This window comes from Pecten maximus, chromosome 2, assembly GCF_902652985.1.
Source record: "Pecten maximus chromosome 2, xPecMax1.1, whole genome shotgun sequence".
Classification (NCBI taxonomy): domain Eukaryota; kingdom Metazoa; phylum Mollusca; class Bivalvia; order Pectinida; family Pectinidae; genus Pecten; species Pecten maximus.
Genome location: NC_047016.1, coordinates 52,954,657 through 52,973,992, shown reverse-complemented (window position 1 = coordinate 52,973,992; position 19,336 = coordinate 52,954,657). Strand labels below are relative to the sequence as shown.

The 19,336-nt window shown below is 36.5% G+C and overlaps 2 protein-coding genes across 2 annotated transcripts; one reads left to right on the top strand and one right to left on the bottom strand.

The window, feature by feature from the left end:
• Positions 1–10,830: 10,830 nt before the first annotated feature.
• On the top strand, positions 10,831–12,333 carry LOC117343818. Its single transcript, XM_033906338.1, has 2 exons — positions 10,831–11,299; positions 11,625–12,333. Exons 1-2 carry the CDS (start codon positions 10,945–10,947, stop codon positions 11,780–11,782), a joined length of 513 nt encoding a protein of 170 aa, XP_033762229.1. The 5' UTR covers positions 10,831–10,944; the 3' UTR covers positions 11,783–12,333.
• A 2,182-nt stretch (positions 12,334–14,515) lies between these two features.
• Positions 14,516–16,153, bottom strand: LOC117343808. The gene has a single exon (XM_033906326.1). The coding sequence runs from the start codon at positions 16,151–16,153 to the stop codon at positions 14,516–14,518; it is 1,638 nt and encodes a 545-aa protein (XP_033762217.1).
• Between the last annotated feature and the right edge of the window lie 3,183 nt (positions 16,154–19,336).

Below are 19,336 nucleotides of genomic sequence, written 5' to 3'. Positions count from 1 at the left end.
CCTCCCTTATACCATTGGGTGATGTCAACACTTCTCAGTGTTAACAACTTCTCAGTGTTAACAACTTCTCAGTGTTAACTATTTCTCAGTGTTCACAAATTCTCAGTGTTAACAACTTCTCAGTGTCAACACTTCTCAGTGTTAACAACTTCTCAGTGTCAACACTTCTAAGTTTGGATATGTCAGTGTTTGAAAATCACCAAGTTTTATGCTGTTGATTTTGATGAAACCAAGTTTAATTTTTGCGTGTCTGTCATCCATTCATTGTGAAATACTTTTTACCCAAAGTACGTATTTTATTTGACGACCAGCAAATACTAATGGCTGTCAGGGTTTGGGATCCCGGGGTCAGCCCATAGCTTAAATATTGTATCCTCACACAGGAGGACTATCTTTTTCAGCAATGCGGTTATCCCCTCATTGAGAGAATCTTTAGTGCTAAACGCTTATATATTTATACATAGTTTGATGTACATACATGTATATATGTGTCAATATGTTTGGGTGCTTACAAACGCAAACACCCCGACATGACAGGCACCCGCACATATACCCATATTCTTTAACACACACATGTCAGCACAAAAAAAAAACCGATATTTTCATTAATTTTCAAATTCATTCATATGTTCCTAATGTCTGTTCTATAATTAGTTATTTCTCAATTCTATCATTAAATTGGTGTTTGCGATTCGCAGATAAAACAACGTAGTGTTATAAATTGAGGTATCATCTGCAACCTGGAGAGGTTGATGGTTCTTTTGTCTAATAGATATAAACTGTAGTATTCTCATTGTTTTTAGCTCACCTGCCCGAAGGGCAAGTGAGCTTATGCCGTGGTGCGGCGTCCGTCGTCCGTCCGGCCGTCTGTTCATTCAAACAACTTCTTCTCAATAACCAAAAGGCCCAGGGACTTGATATTGGGCATGTAGCATGCTGGGGTGAAGGGCTACAAAGTTTGTTCAAATAAATGACCTTGGCCTTCATTCAAGGTCACATGGGTCAAATAAGCTATAATCTTCAAACGACTTCTTCTCAATAACCAAGAGGCCCAGGGACTTGATATTTCGCCTGTAGCATGCTGGGGTGAAAGGGCTACCAATTTTGTTCAAATAAATGACCTTGGCCTACATTCAAGGTCACATGGGTCAAATAGGCTGTAATCTTCAAACGACTTCTGCTCAATAACCAAGAGGCCCAGGGACTTGATATTTCGCCTGTAGCATGCTGGGGTGAAGGGCTACCAATTTTGTTCAAATAAATGACCTTGGCCTACATTCAAGGTCACATGGGTCAAATAGGCTATAATCTTCAAACGACTTCTTCTCAATAACCAAGAGGCCCAGGGACTTGATATTTCGCCTGTAGCATGCTGGGGTGAAGGGCTACCAATTTTGTTCAAATAAATGACCTTGACCTACATTCAAGGTCACAGGGGTGAAATCGGCTTAAATCTGTAAACAATAATTTTGCGATAGCCAAGAGCCTCCAAGACCTGATATTAGGCCAATAGAATGCTGGAATGAAGGACTAGAAAATTTTTAATATGAATAAAACTAGCTTACAATGATATTTGAATAAAAAGGTAATCAACAAAGTAACTTTAGAAATGACCTCAATCAACTTCAAAGTTGCTGTAGAGCCAGGTGAGCGATACAGGCCCATTGGGCCTCTTGTTTATCAATATTGCTATGAATTTGCAACAAGTAAAATTGTATATGGAGATAAAGGCTCACCTTGACGACGACAACCTTATTCGGTATTCAAAGGGATTGATAATTTAAAGCTTTGAGTAATTACTGAATAAGTATTTTTTTCCTCTGGGTTTTTATCCAATGTTGTATGTTATTACCAAATTAACAAATTGTATTGCTTTGTCCAAAAAATCCCAGGACACAGAATGAGAAGCTTTTTCAACATTTATAAATATTAATAATTCAGGGTGGTCACTATCTTCAGTATAATATAAATCATATACAGTCAAACCTGGTTATATTGAAATCCTTGGGGAATGAACAAATGCTTCAAATTAACTGGTTTTCAATATAACCAGGGTCCGAATTGTGGCCGCCATATTTCAGTACCACGTGAAGCAACGCAACATTGCATAGTTAATCGACACTATATTTAGTCGGTATTTAGAATTGGTTCAAAAGGATAAGATTTTCTTTTTTTCTTATAAATAAAGTTAAATTGGATGAATGAAGTCTTCGGCTGTTGTTTTTGTTTATTTTAAGCTTGCGGTAACACGTGAAAACAGTCGCCGGTACATCCGGGCTACTTTCCTTGATACTAAATCAGTCTTGTGCGTCGGTGATACTTGCGCTTTCACGAGTGATTTGACGGTCGTCAATATCACTGTCCTGGTTATGTTGTAATCATTGTCTGTCATATACATAGAATTTTCATTTTTATATGTCTGACTGTAGTTAAATGAGAGTCAATTTCGATGAAATATGTAGTAAGTAGACGCCATTATAAAACCACGTGTCTCCCTAAAAGTATACTAATAAACTAATACATACAACTCTCCAAACCTCGTGGGGTTTGTGTTGGGGTTTTTTCAAAATTAAAAAGATAACTAATGAGAGTTGGATAAAAATGATGAGCAATATCCTGTCGTTGAGGGAGGAACCTCTATATAATCAACAGCACGGAAAATGTTCTGATTCATGATCTTTATTTGAGGTAAAATAAAAAAAAATAGTTATATATAGTTCAGTAAGACAATGTTCATCATGTGACTTTTCGGTAGTACATACACAGTTATATATAATTCAGTAAGACAATGTTCATCATGTGACTTTTCGGTGGTACATACACAGTTATATATAATTCAGTAAGACAATGTTCATCATGTGACTTTTCGGTGGTACATACACAGTTATATATAATTCAGTAAGACAATGTTCATCATGTGACTTTTCGGTGGTACATGCACAGTTATATATAGTTCAGTAAGACAATGTTCATCATGTGACTTTTCGGTGGTATTTTCATGTGACGTTTCGGTAGTATATTTACACTTATAGATAACATTGTAAATTTAAGTCGATGGTCATATCTACACGTGATCAACACATACACGCGATGTATGGTTGAATTTTTTTCTTTCGTTGTATGGTTATTACTTATACAATTTGATAGAACTGTGTCATTTTGTCATCATTTATATTAAGTATTGTTTCTGTTACAAGACAAATAATCATTCATTTCTTGTTCTCCTTATTGATACTTGATATCAAGTGGATCTGTTGTACCTAGCAGTGTTATGGAAGAGGTTAAAGTCGAGTTGGTAAATAAATATACTACTAACATTTATCCAAAGAGCAAAACTCTTAATAGACATATGTAGCCATATCTGATTATTTTCCATCCGATGTTAAGTTTAATATGTTGGATGTAGCATTCGTACAAAATAAGTAACACGTGCTAATGGAGACAAGGGTAATCACGTAAAAAATTCAGCACTAGTTAGCTAAAAATCATGAGTAATACCGTCCATGTTTGGGTAGTTTTTATTTAATGTCCTATTAACAGCCAGGGTCATTTAAAGACGTGCCAGGTTTGGAGGTGGAGGAAAGCCGGAGTACCCGGAGAAAAACCACCGGCCTACGGTCAGTACCTGGCAACTGCCCTACGTAGGTTTCGAACTCGCAACCCAGAGGTGGAGGGCTAGTGATAAAGTGTCAGGACACCTTTACCACTCGGCCACCATACATGTATCGCACTCATAATTCAGTGAGAAATGTCGGAATCTGCCCACACTGATGTAACGATATAGCTGGCCCTAAACTGCTTATCAATGTAACAAAATGTTGATACGGGTCGATTTTAAATAAATGAAAAAGAAAAGTGAAATAAATTAAATTGAAGCATGTTTCTCTGTTATAATAGATTGGTATTTTGATGGAACACATAAAACCACTTTCAAAACATGTTGGTACTCCTGCGGATGGCAACGTATTAGAGATAACTTGATTAATTTATTCATAACCGGGTGTGAAAAAAGAGGTATATTTTTTATAATTATAAAAAACGCGAATTATCTTTTTACATTTTACTTTAAATTTTGATTTGATTTGCATGTGTTTATACCGTACTTATTATTTTGCTCATATTACTACTGATATTATTGTGTGGTTCAAAGAACATGTTTTTGTTCAGTCTTGTTGTGTACATGTATACAGTAGAATTTGTGATTCAGACAGGCGTTCACTAAAGTATGTTTATTAAGGAAAGTGATCATGTAAATATAAGTCAGTTGGTCGTGTCTACACATGTGCTCAAAACATACACTCACACAATTCTGTGCTGATATCACATTAGATAATACACATATGGTTTAGATGGGCGTACTTTGATAGAAACAGAAACATCATAATTATCTCAATTTTTTTCAATATAACAATTGATGATTATATTTAATGACCTGATCCCATGAAGAAATAAAGTTGAAGCGATGTCTTTGGTCAATGAAGCGAATGGAGAAAAATTATAAAATCCTTGAATGGAGTCACTCAGAGACAAAGAAAACCTACAGGTTAGTGTTGGATACCTACTTATATGCCAAAACTAAAAGTGTTTTAGGTTAATGTTGCAAGGAATTGTGCAATTTTGTCGCAGGAACGCGACTTCTAACTAAATTTATGACGGAAAACTTGAGATAATTCAATACATAAGCCTCATACAAAACTACATAAAACTTTATCTTTCAGCCAGTCTGGTGATCAACCTTGTTTATTGCACCCCGTTTGGGTCATGGACTTCATACCGGCTATAACGCTGATCATGTGACACCGATCAAGGACATGGCAGATGTAATGTTTGAGATACAAAATGGAGTCACACATGTTTCTTTCTAGGACAACGATATCATATGAAAAAGTATGGCGAGTTCTATATCTCTGCGTCGTGCCCAGAACCTCGTTACTTACACGTGTTCTCTGTGTGACAGTGAATGTTGACTGTTGGGTGAACTACACCGCGGTAACCTGTACCAGAAGATAAATATCGGCAGAAGTCATGTTACACGCCTCTCTATGTTCAGGCGCGGATCTAGGAATTTGAAAAGGGGGAGGGGGGTCATTTAGTGGTAATGCGGGCGAGCGGCGAATTTTTTTGACGAGGGTCTGGGGGCCAAAATTTCGGAAAATGAAATGATTATAGCAAATTTTCAAGGATGAGATTTTCGTTAAGCGGGGGGATGGAGGTGGGGTGGGATGGGGCGGGGGTAGGTGTTTGGCGCATAGGCGTTTTTTTTAAGGCTTTAAAAAAACTTTCTTCGTCCGAAAAAGGGGGGGGGGGCCTGACCCCCAGGACCACCCCCCACCCCCCTGGATCCGCTAGTGCTCATACTGAAGTTACATGTACCAACTTTCACAAACATGCCTCGAACTTCGAACGTGACGAAAGTAATCAAAACAACAAAACAAAATGCAAGTAAAACAAAGAATTTCACGGAGACTATTGAAAAAGTGTCACTAGAGAAGGAACTGACCCCGGCTTCATCAACGGTCTTTAAATTAAGGATTTTCCTTAGATACATTAAAGAATTTACGGAAGGCTTCTTAGCTAAGATTTTTCTTTTGAATTTTTAGCGTTTTCTTGTGGGAAAAAAAGCTAAGGAGTTATCTTAAGTTAAGGAATAATGATGAAAATGGACCCAGGTAATACCTCACCATGCAGATTTTGCCATTTCCTTCGACCCTCATTTTCGACTGCGTATTCGGTAGTATGTCCGCAATTTGCAACGAACTTTTTCTATGGTTAAAGTTTGGTTTGTTTTTGTTTAACGTCCTATTAACAGCCAGGGTCATTTAAGGACGTGCCAGGTTTCGGAGGTGGAGGAAAGCCGGAGTACCCGGAGAAAAACCACCGGCCTACGGTCAGTGCCTGGCAACTGCCCCACGTAGGTTTCGAACTCGCAACCCGGTGGTGGAGGGCTAGTGTTAAGTGTCGGTACACCTTAACCACTCGGCCACTGCGGCCCCTCTATGGTTAAAGAGATACGCATGTGGGTTAATGTTGCATTTATAATTAAAAAGAACAAAAATCGTCATGTTTTTATATAAATTCAATATTTAAATAAGTTTTGTTTGTTTTCTTGATCGGATTTTAATGTTAGGTGTCCAACGTCTTTATCGGGATGTTTTCGTCGGTCCTCCTGTTCTCGCGTGGTCACGTGACCGGCACGAAGGACTACATTAACACTTGGTCGGTAAATATGGCCAGAGCACCCGACCAACGTATTTTGTCGTACAAACAAATATGATGCACTTATTCATCGTGCTAAGAAACCGAGAAAAAGTGCTGTACATTCTTCTATTTATTTAAGTATGGTTACATAACGGCGTTATAAACTGGTCTTAATTGACGAAGTGCCGATTAATTGACTACTTTTTAAGTAATTTTGACGATGTTTGTCATTTTCGTAAGAATGTACAGCACTTTTCGTTGTTCTCATACAATTACCTTCACGCTCTTACCTGTTTCATAATTATTGATTTAGGGTAGTCGGGTGCTCTAGAACAATTTATAGAGCAAGTGTTAATGTTCATTCTCCAATATTGGAACTCTTCAGTGTTTTAAGTATCGAAATCGGCATATAGAAAGGAACAAACGTTAATAAACGAATGCAATGGATCGTAATTAATTCAAATAATTATTTACAGATGATTTCCAAAGACATAAGGTATAGTTAGACGTTTTCGGCTGTACATGCAAGTTTGTAAATTCGACACTGTGATGAAACCACCGTCCTCGTCGTTGCCATGACAGCCGATCGAAGCTCCGATCACGAATGCGCTGTCAAAGTGAAAGTTGAAGTATTTTTCGCAACATGCCGTTTAAACTTAAAATTACATTCACACCTCATATTGATTGGGGTTGTTTAATCATACCTGATCAATTGAATTGTAAGAAAACTAACAAAAACACTAAAAAACACAGAATGAAGCCTTCGTGTCAGGCAGTGCAGACACAACGCGGGATCTGTAAACAATGTGACGTCATTGGAATGTACAAGTTGCAACAATGTACAACAATGTATTTTTTACATGAATACACTAATGAGCAACAAAACGGGACGCAACATTAACCCACATGCGTAGCGCTCCATAGAATATGTTCTTTGCCAACTGCGGGCATACTACCGTATACGCAGTCGAAATGAGGTACACTCCTGATATTTACACCAAGCAAATCATTGAAATACCGTACGAAGAAAATAAAAATCCACACGTGTTGCGACGTTGCTATCTACGGCATCTGTGGTTGCTAAGATTATTATTGTTGTTAACAAAATTAAAAGGAACAACTCAACATTTTGTTCAATTATCTTTTACGTTTTTGATTAGTTGATATATTTATAATCCACAATTTCCGTCTCGAATTAACTATGGTTGTCCAGCACAGCGTGTATTGACGCTGAATTAATAATGACGTGGTCAAATCTTCTGGAGCTGTACGCTTCAGCCAATTGTTGTTAGCATACCTCGTGGAGAAGTTACATGTAAATATGCACCCATGCATTTCTGCAATATTCAGTCTAGATTTTGACAAAACACTTGACGTTAGATTTTTGTACAGAGATCATCGGGTAACAGGGAAACGCTTAAATAGCGTTGATCAGTCCTTTCAAAATGGTGTCCTCTAATTGACGTTTCGTAACGTCACATAGAGATGATGTTATGAATTAGGTGTAAACGATTATCGCGCTTATCAATCCGCTGAGCCTTTTTTCACTTCGTATACGCTGATTTATTCGCATTCAGAGTTTACTAAGCTGGAGAAGGACATATTAGATATATATCTGTATAACAGTTCAGTGCTTAAATGTAAACCATATAATACATTGCTCTAGTTTTAAGTGTGGTTATGTTCTTATTTCTTTTACTAAGCTTTATTATTAAAACTTGTACTCGAAATTTTAATGACATGTCATGCAACTCCTCACAGATCTGTAATAAAATGTTACATACATCCATATATAGTGTTTATAGCTGGTTCAATTGTTGTGTAAATAACCATAAATAATCAAACAAGTACTTAAAACTCACGTTAAATGTTGTAATTCATGAGAGAATTCCAGCTGCCCAGCTCCTATAAACACCCAGTGTGGGTATAATGTGATTTATATTCCGTGTAAACTCTGCTGAGAATCAAATCTCTATTTGTATTTGGAGGATAACCTACCAATAATAAAACAAGCGAAGCATTTTGTATGAACGATATCAACTGCTAAAAACAAGTATGAAGTCTGCCGTTTTGATCTGTATCGCAATTTGTCTTGTTTTGGTAGCGGATGTTAACGGTCATGGGAGACTGACAAAACCACCAGGCAGGGGGACCATGTGGAGGTTTGGGTTCGATACACCCCAGAACTACAACGACAATGAGCTCAACTGTGGAGGGTTTCATGTAAGTTTACAACCTACTAAGTCTTCAAAAATTGGTTTCGTGAGAGTTTAATTCCTTCAAATCCTTGAACGGTCTGTCCTTCAAATCCTTGATCGGCCTGTCCTTCAAATCCTTCAACGGTCTGTATAGCCGCTGATTCAAAAGAGGGCGTTGTAGCTTGTAACTTTAAAAAGGGGCTTCATCAAAGTTCATATCTGTCTAATCCTTCATCCGTCTATATAGCCGATAACCGATAGTGGACTTCATCAAAATTAACATCCCTCGAAATCCTTCATCTGTCTGTGAACCCATTTTGCTTAGTGAACTAATCTTATTTAATCAGAAATGTTTCTCTCGATTACTCTTCATCGCTTCGTGGGCGTATACTTATATATTTTTGTTTTAATTTATTTTTCTATTTTAAATAATCATATTACATTTGAAAAACTAAAAGCGGAATAAGACATTTCACTTACCTCTGACTCAAAAATGGGTTTTTTGAAAGCTTACATTCTTCCGAATCCTCCATCTTTCCGTATTAATGTTTTTTTGTTTTTGTTTTTTTTTTAAATGTTTAAGTCCCTTTAAATCCTTCATCTCTCTTTCAAGTCCACTTCAATAGTGGGTTTCATAAAACAGATCACCCTTTTACGAAATTCTTTATCAATCTGTTTAGTCTATTTTAAGTGTTTTTATCTGCATGTTTAGAATGAATAATTTGCAATCCTGCCTATTGAGATTACTTTGGTTTCTGAAATCCTCAGTAGATAGTTATGTCATTGAAAAATACACCTCTTTGAATACTCGTCATCACTTTTTTTACTTATTTAGGTTTAATTGTCTTTTTTCATTTAGCAATCATTATATTTTTCTTATTGAAAATGAGCATATTACATTTGAAACACTCAAAACGAAATACACTTAAAAGATATATGCTGCTGTTTCGGAGATTTGATTTCAAAAAGATATGTAAGCATTTCGTGAATATAACCTTAAATATTACTACAGGTAAATTATCACCAACTTAAAAAAATAGTTAGTTGATGAAGCAGTGGTGTAAACACTTCATCCCAGACCTGGAATTACTAGAAATTCGTATATAAGATAATCAAACCCTTTAGCATTTTTACATGGATTATAAGGCTACAAACATGTAAAAATAATATGTCTTTTCATATCACACAAGTATTTGATAATGTGACAACGTATATTGCGTATATTTCAAAATCTACATACCATATATTATTTTAGTGATGTGCGAATTATAGCAAATCTGACAGTGTCTTTTCAAATGTATATGAATATCTAAATGGTAACGTTACTGGAAACAAATACGCTCTTACCGCTCATTAATGACAATGGAGTACCAGTTAATCTAATGATTAAATACTTCAAATCAACGCACGTTTTTCTCTTGGAATTTTACGTTAAACTCGCTTGAATAATTCGCTAAACAGTAGATCTAGTATCCCGGACCAGAAGGCAGCTGTATTCAGTATCAGATATTGTATCTATTATGAGATTCTTGTTTATATGTGTTATTTATTTACAGACTTTTGCAAATCTTTTTCGTACTATCTAAATGTTTACTAAATGTGTAGTATTGTTTCAGAATTAAGTAGAATATATTTTATGTGATAGAGTTACATAAATACACACACGAACCCCCCCCCCCCAAAAAAAACAAACAAACAAACAAAAAAAAATAAACGAAATGTACTTTAAATAAATAGCAAAGAGGTTTATAATGAAAATTAACTCCGGCTAAATCTTCAAGTTAATGCTTATAATGTATTTAATATAAACAATATCTGTGGGAATTCACTTGAATGACAAACCTTTTTTCTCTTGGAAAGTATAACATAACTGTATCTGCAAATCAAAAGCGATATACAAATTGCGATGTCATTTCTAACGTTATGGTGTGATAATGTATACATTTTTAAGCCAATGAAAATGCTTGTTATATGTAAGATTAACTTATTCAATTATATAAAGTTTCGTTCGTCAGAATAGTGCAATAGTGCCAGGTGTGACGTATGGTATAATTTCTAAAGAGTAACCAAAAACGCCTTGTTATTTTGGTATATGTGAAAGTCGTACATCGAAAAAGACTTCCTGGCTCTTGGATATGAACAGATTAAAAGATTGACTCCAAATCAAATTAACTTATCTGGCAAATTTGCAAACTCGGAATTGACCGCCATAACGTCAAGATATGTCCTTGTGAAATAAACGCACCAGGTGTGTTTAACCACACGCTCACGCTCAATAAAACAAATAGTTCAGATGACTCCAGCACTTCTAAAGAGGAATAAAATATTACCATTCAAAGAACCTACTACAAACTGATTGTTTACGGTAGGTAGAGAACAAACAGGCAATTGTCAATAGGCAATATTATCCGACTTTATTCCTACATGTATAACTAGAGTTTGCGTATCGTCTTTTATCTCACATAAACATATTATTCGGAAGTGTTTCAACTGCATTTGGCTGTTTATAAGACCTGTATTTCAGAATCAATGGAATGAACAAGACGGAATGTGTGGGTTGTGTGGGGACCCTTACCAAGGTGTGAGGGCACACGAGGCCGGTGGAGAATACGCTACAGGGACAATCGCTGCCTGTTACAACACCTCTGTGACTTCAGTAGAAGTGGCCGCTAAACTTACTTCAAACCACAAGGGCTATTTCGAGTTCAGACTGTGTGAAAATAACAACGTCAACCAGGCCATCACCCAGGAATGTCTGGACGAACACTTGCTGATTTTTACAGAAACAGGGAAGACGAGAGGGGATATTACTACAGATGAGGATACAGAATTTAGTTTCCTTGTAGACCTGCCAGAAGGAGTGACATGTGAACAGTGTGTTTTACAGTGGAAATACACCGCTGGTAGGTATTGCTTGTTAAGATCATAAAAGATACTTTATACAATACTTTGCTGTACGTTGTCCCAAAAAACTGTAATACCTTATATGTACATTACTATGAAACCGAATACGCTTTCTCTTTCGGGAATCCCGGTCTTATTTTCTTTTTCAAAAGATTCCTTGTCTATTTATTTTCATATTTTTCACTTTAATGATTTTGAGGTTTGTATAAAAAGAGTTTTAAATAGATTAACATAATAATTGCTCAAAGTCTGATAAATAAAGACTGTTGGATGTTTTAAGAGTATTGAACCTTTTATTGCTTACATAAAAATATAAATCATGCACATATTACAAACTTGGGTTGGTTCACACACTTATGCGACACGCTATATTTATAGGTAACAACTGGGGATGTGACGACGAGGGGCAGTGTTGTACAGGATGTGGGCCGCAGGAGCAGTTCTACGGCTGTGCTGACATACAGATTATTGACACGTGTTGAGCGATATTCCCGTAAACCGACACTCTGGTAATCCAACGACCCCGTTATCCGACACAAGTTTGATTTAAAGGACTTCTTAAGTTTCCAGTAAATATCTGATTTGTAACGATAATGAATGTCATTGTTTGGTCCTTCAAAGCTCTGATATAAACATAACATAATACTTTGTCTAGCATGTTTACTGCAGGTTTCGAAATGATTATTCTAAAATGCGTCATGCATCTGCATTCAATAGAAACTGAATTTACAGTTATTCCGTTAAAATAAAATCCTTCTTCGACTTAATAGTAGTATATACTATTGTTATTTAGATACTTAAGGACGTGTCGTGAAATAAACATTTGAATATTATATATCTGTCCTGTTTGTATTTGGTTTTGTTTTACTTGTAATATTTTCGTTTAAATAAATCAAAGTAAATCAAATTGAAGTATTTATAAATAAAATCATATTGTGACTACAGCGTATGTTCACGGTTATGTGGCGTTTTATGAAAAACAGCGGAGACAACACCTCGGTAGTAGCAATGGCATTCATTTCGGGAATAGACTGTGAATAGACTGTGAATAGACTATACATAGACTGTGAATAGACTATAAATAAACTGTGAATAGACTATAAATAGACTGTGAATAGACTATAAATAGACTGTGAATAGACTATAAATAGACTGTGAATAGACTATAAATAGACTGATTTGATGATTTTATTGACAAACCATCGGCAAATGCATGGGAGGAAGGTCTGACAAATTACCACTGATCTTGGATCAACATTTTGATCGTTTTAAATAAATTTTATGATTTAGCTAGCCCAACGAAATTATTCTCAGCTATTAGTAATTCCTTGATTTGTTTTTGTATCTGATAGTAACGAGGGAAAAACGAACAAACCGACCGTGTATATCTAAGTCTATCCGGGTGAACTTACATGCAAAGAGAAGTAGTGGGGCTTGAACGAAACCACCAGACATAGCAACAAACATCAAACAGATATTTTCCAATGGGACCCTTGATGTAGACCATAAAAAAATCATCATTGTCTCCATCTACCAGCAGCTCTCGAAATCTTTCATTGTTAGGTTTTCCGCCAGACGTTTGCATCTGTCAAGGAAACCGTGATAACGCAAACATATAAAAATATCAAAACGTTTTTTGTTAAGTTGAAATGAATTTCGTCAATGTATTTCCTGTGAGTTTCTTCACTTTTTTCTTTTCTTCGCCTCCAGTTATGTTCTTTTTTATTTATTGATACCGTATTTCATTCAGACCGAAGAGGACGAAAGAGCTGTTTGAAGTGATATCCTTATGTACTGTTCCTTAAATACGAATTATCTCCAGTCACGCGCTTTAATTGGCCTAAAAAGATACCTTTTGTATTGTTGTAATGAAGATACGAAAAACTGTACAATGGCAAATCTGACGGTTAATATGCAATGTCACAGACAAAACGGTTTGGCACGTGGCCGAATGTATAGCGAGTTTGATGCAATTCAGTGTATTAAATGTCTCGCCCGATATGTGATGCGTGAGCCATGTGGGAATTAAGCCCAAATCTAAAATTTACAAAACATGCTCCATTCTCATTGTTTGAAGTCGCATAACGTGTACAGTAACGCAACTACACCCGCTTCACAGGGGCTTGACACGTTTCCAGGATCCAGAATAAACAAATTAACCCCAGGGTCCCACCGCCTTATCAATGATTACTTTCATTTTTAGATTAGTATCTGATACTGATTGGTCTACATCGGATCACGTGTTATACCATTTATCATCAGATTGCACTCTCGGATTACCAGTATACTGGTGATCTCAGCTCATCATATCGGTAAACACAAAGTGTCATCATTGTTTATTATTGACAATGGCATCGTCTTTCAAAATTCAAAACATGTTTTTCTAAAAGTTTGAGTGTGACGACAAATGAAGTCAAATTCTTTCTACCTATTGCTTGATTTTAAAAGAATACTCAGTCCAGTGGCATAACATAACATACTTTGAGCCAGGTTTTTAAAATCAATATAGGCGAAATTTGGAATAATGCTCGTGAGATGTTGGATAATCGTTTGCTTTACATTGGTTACCGGTGAAATGAGCACAACTTTATTCGGTTTCTGTCATACAGAATCAAGCTGGTCATATTCTCGACAATATACATATACATACGCACCTTCCATACAGGGTCTCTTTATTTATCGCCATTGGAAGTAAAGTCCATAGGTCACTGTATAGTCAACAACACAGCCCCGATGTTTGAACTGTCTGTTCCTGAATGGTACGGCGTTTATGATTGGTCAGCGAGATTCCCATAACTAATCAGTGTTTGTTTAACATCCCCTTATATATAAAAGGAACACCATAAAAAGTAATCCGAACTTGGTTTAAAATATCAACATGTCTCCTCCATCTTTTCACACGTTCTGTTCTTAAACCAATATACCGCGGTTAATCGAAACTGCCAAATGTATTTTGAACATATGTGTCTATTTGTGGATGTTTATGCTTTTACATCAGTTCTTTCGAATCTAATATAGGTGAGATTCTCTTTGTATCCCCAATCAACAATTAAAATCCCTATGTCAAACTATATGACTACGGTCAGGGTGTGTGAAATAATTAGAAATAGGATAAAGCATGCCATGTACCACATAAACAAATCCAGAAATAACTGAGTGGGGTACCAAAGGAATCATTTTTCCAAATATATAGAGAATGACTTCCTCGTCATTGTTCACAGATGCATCACATGTACAGTTCCGTTGTTGCATCCGATCCACACGTGCCCGCTCGCGTCCACTCCCACGGCCATAGGATTGACCACTCCATGACTCTGGTCAAGAAGACACGTGGCTCGTGAACCATTCCTAGGCAGGACATACACCTGATGGTTCTCAAAGTCGGGAACAAACAATCTGTCGTCTTTGTCACATGCCATCTTGCAAAGATGCATGCTGGTAGCCTTTTGACCGTTGTCCAGTTCACCGGACCATGTGTGTATTGTTGCTCCTGAGTGGGTCTCTCTGATGATGACTTTCCTAGCAATGAAGTTATCTCTACATTCTGATACAGCTATGGCCGAGGACAAGTAGAAAATGTCCAATCCGTAATCGGAACAGGTCAACTTCCTAACTGTCGTACCTGACAGATCCAGTACTATTATATCTGTTCCAGTACTTACACACACCTCGCCTGTCTTGTTGATGCTGATGTCTCGTGCTTCATGTGGACTGATATCGGTAAATCTTACTTGTCTATTGTGTAGTAACAGTTTATACACAAATGAAGAATTTGGATAACTGGTCATAAGTATGCCTGTCCCAAACATGGCGATTTTGTAAGGAAAGAAGGACAGTTTAACTGTGTCTATAACCTTACCATCCCTTCTGACCAGTACTAGACCCTTGTATAAGTGCATTGATAACCAGGCATGACTGCCATTGACTGGACATATACCAAAAATTTGCTTTTGTTGTGTAAAACTGAACTTAGAGAGACACTGAACATGTTTACTGTCGACGTCTATACTCTGGTAATGGTTTCCATGGCGAAGTTCACCCAACATTTTCATCAACATGACACGGTTGATACTTCCGGCAGCAAATTTTGGCTGTTCCATCGAAACAACCTTTACATTCACGTCATAGCTGGACAGAGTTGTCCTCAGAGACTTTTCTACTTCCAACAGTGATGCGATAGATCTGCTTTCATTCGACACTTCCACTTTATCAAGCAGAATGGTCAATTCTCGAATATTTTTCTTAAATCTCCGACAATCTCTTTGATGTGCCGCTGATTCTTTGTTCTCCAAGGCCGATAACTCATCAAGCACTGCATCCGCGATAGAATTTACTTCAGCTATTAACTTCGTCCTCTGAGAGTTCACCTCTTTTCGAGATGTATCAATTTTGTCGATGTTTGCTTTGTTAACACGATGCCGCTTCGAAATTTCGTTTTGAAAAAGTTCTACTTTTTCTGATATAGTCGCAACGTGTTCATTTAAATGTTCCTGTATGGCTGGAAAGGTCCCTTCAAAATGTTTCCAGTTGTGATGTTTATGCGTTTTTGATACACATATCGAACAAAACAAGCCCTTGCAGTCCGCGCAGTAGAGCTCACATACTTTGTCAGGGTGTAATGTACATACATGTACCTCTGGTATAGGCTTGTCCTCGTGACGGTTAGCCTTCCGTATCGATACGACATCGTCGTTTTTAGTTTGACTCTCGCGTATGTGGCCTTCCTTACAGCGATCACACAACGCCTCCTGACAGTCGTTACAATACCAGTTTATGTTGTCGTCACTGTCACACAGAGAACACGTGAAAATAATAGGTTCCTGAGCACGCCACACAGATTTAGAACTCGCCATAAAGTGGACGCTTTACTTGTCTTGTGTCGGTTGTTATATATGTTTTTGCTTACTTCCTTGTTACGAGTATATCACGTGACTGTACCCTGGTGTACATTGATGTTCCTAAAATAGTTGTGGCGATATTGAAGTTTAATGAAACACGAACATCATACCAGTATTAACAATGACATCGGTAGAACATGTTGAAAAAATTGAATGTGCTCAATCATGCATTTGGTTTAATGTTGTGCCCCATTCCGTTGCTCGTTAGTGTATTCATGTAGAGTATATATTGTTGTACATTGTTGCAACTTGTACATTTCGATGACGTCACCTTATTTACAGGTCCCGCGTTGTGTCTGCACTGCCTGACACGAAGGCTTCATTCATTTTTATTTTAGTGTTTTTGTTAGTCTTAGATCGATTTTGAACAATTAGGGCTCTGGTTTTACAGTGTTGAATATATATATACAAAGGTGTATGCACAACCGAAAACGTTTAACACGATACCCTATGCTTTTGGAAATCATATGAAAATAATCACTTTAGTAACGATCCGTTACATTCGTGTATCAACTTTTGTTTGTGTTTTTATGCCGACTTCGATACTTAAAACACCAAAGAACTCCAATACCGAATCCTGAATATTAACACTTGCTCTATAAATCGTCCTAGAGCACCCCATAACCCAAAATCAATGCTTATGAAACAGATGAGAGCGTGAAGGTATTTATACATGAACAACGAAAAGTGCTGTACATTCTTACGATAATGTCATACATTGTCCAAAATGTAGTCAATAAATTGGCCCTTCGTCAATTAATGCCATGGCAGTCTCTAATGCCGTTGAATAACGTACTTGGATAAATAGAAGAATGTACAACAATTGTATCCAGTTTCTTAGAACGATGTACAAGAATATCACGTTGATATGTACGAAACATACGTTGAATGGGCGCACTGGTCATACTAACCAAGTGTTAATGAAGTCTTTCGTGTCGGTCTCGAGAACCGAAGAAAACATCAAGGAAAGAAGTTGGATATTGGATTCGGTTGTAAAAACATACAGAAATGACGAGGAAATTATTATATAATTTATTTATTTAAAAACTATGTATATATGATTTGTATTGTGACGTGTGTATTTGAATGTTAATAAAAATATTGTTAAAACCAAACTAAACATTTTTTTCTGTTCAGTTATAAACGAAAATTAATCCACATGCGCATATTCTTTTATCAAAAAAGGGAGGCAGCGCTTCAAATGTCCAGAACATTGACACGTATTCCCATATGATATAATTACAAACTTAACGTGTAGATAACAGTGCTGAGAGAAAGAGTCAAATGTCCTAACTGTACAAAGAACCGGATTTGAAAAAGGGTGGGGGAAATGTATCTTGGATGTTCGAGAATAATGAACTACTGTGTTGAGAGGTTTGTAGGATGCAATATCATATTTCATTATTGTTTACATCGCTTCCTTATGATCTTGTTATTTTTCATACTTTGTATGTACGTGTATATTAACAATATCAGGGAGATCGTTTCTTTTCCTTTATTGTTTACTTATAGTTAATATCATGGATCTTTATGTATTCTAACTTACTGATTACATAATCATAACACAAGTGAACATCCACGTACGAATACACAGTTTTTTAATGACAGAATCGTGAATATGACACTCGTGAGAATACACATGTTTTAAAATTGAGATAAAACGACCTGTGACTTGACCTTTAACCTTTACACATTTTGAAGATGAATTTGTTAAAATGAAATCTCTTTCTCATTCATATATATCACATATCAATAAGAAGTAAACCTAAAATGATGATTGTATATTATGATCCATTTCTATATTATACAGATGAAATAGATATAATAAGTCCACTAATTAATCACGACACCCTCAAATCAGGTCAATTACTGGAAAATGGATTATCGTATTGCAAAATATTTTCTTCTGTTGACTATGGACATCTTTCATTGAAATCGTATACTCGAAATAAAACCCCGATTATGTAGATTTCACCGTGTGATGTAAAATCGGTTGGTTAGGGAATCAGATTGTAGAGTTTTGAAAAGATTGACAGCTTCTTCGTGTCTTAACGTCGCATTGCTACGAAGGGCAGAGGTAGAACAGCCAATGACATCAGCTTATCATAAATAAAATGTTTTCCTGTTCAATATTCCTTTATTTATTTTGCCAAAGTGACAAATAATGTGTTTTCTACTTGCTTTTTTCATTTGAAAAACCTGATCTAATCTAATAATGTAGTATTTCTGGATTCCAAGATCAAGATGTTGAACTGTTTAATATCACAGGACGCCTGTGTGTAATACCTCAGATCAGTTACTGCTATAGAAGTATACGGCCATCAATGGCTTGGAGTAAATTATCATTTTCAGTATCGGTCTAGTCATTGGTCCAAAGACAACCCTGTTTGGCCCAAGCAAGGCCGACGGTCTACAATACTGACCAAGCATTCTGTCAATTCTGATTAATAACTGATCATATGGAATAAAATCAACCAATTATACAAGGCATCATTTCTTTTTTTCGTGTGCATTGCCCCTGGGTTTATCATTTAAAACATTAAAAATGCCTTCTGCAGGCTGTGTGATAAAGTGGGCTATCTGACAGAATGTTTTCCAAAGCATAAATAGAGGATCTGTCATGAGTTTCCCTTCATATTAGATTTATGATACGAGTTTTGAATTTTTTATTTTTGCGAGCCTCTGGCGAGCAAAAATAAAAAATTCTAAACGAGTATCATAAATCTAACATGAAGGGAAACGAATGACAGATTCTTTTTATCTTATGACGTTTTCTTTCATCGTTCCCCATCAAAAACTGATTTTCTCTTTTGCCTTGAATCGTCACATCTCAACCAAATCACCCGAACCTTCGAAGTAGGTCAATTATACCGACGAGAGAAGAAATAGTTCTAACACAACTGACTCTTGAAAAGGATTCATTTTATTAAATACACGTCTCAAAACAAAATTTCAGCATTTTTTCATTTAATCTATAATAGATAAATTGTCCTTGGTGTTTGAAACAATGAGGAAAATATTTTAGTTTGAAAGTTCATGAGCGACTGTTTTTGATGTGACGAAGCCGTGACGTCACTTGGCGCGATAATGGAGGCTTCGTTGTACAAATGTCTATTCGCTGTCGCTGTCGTACAGAAC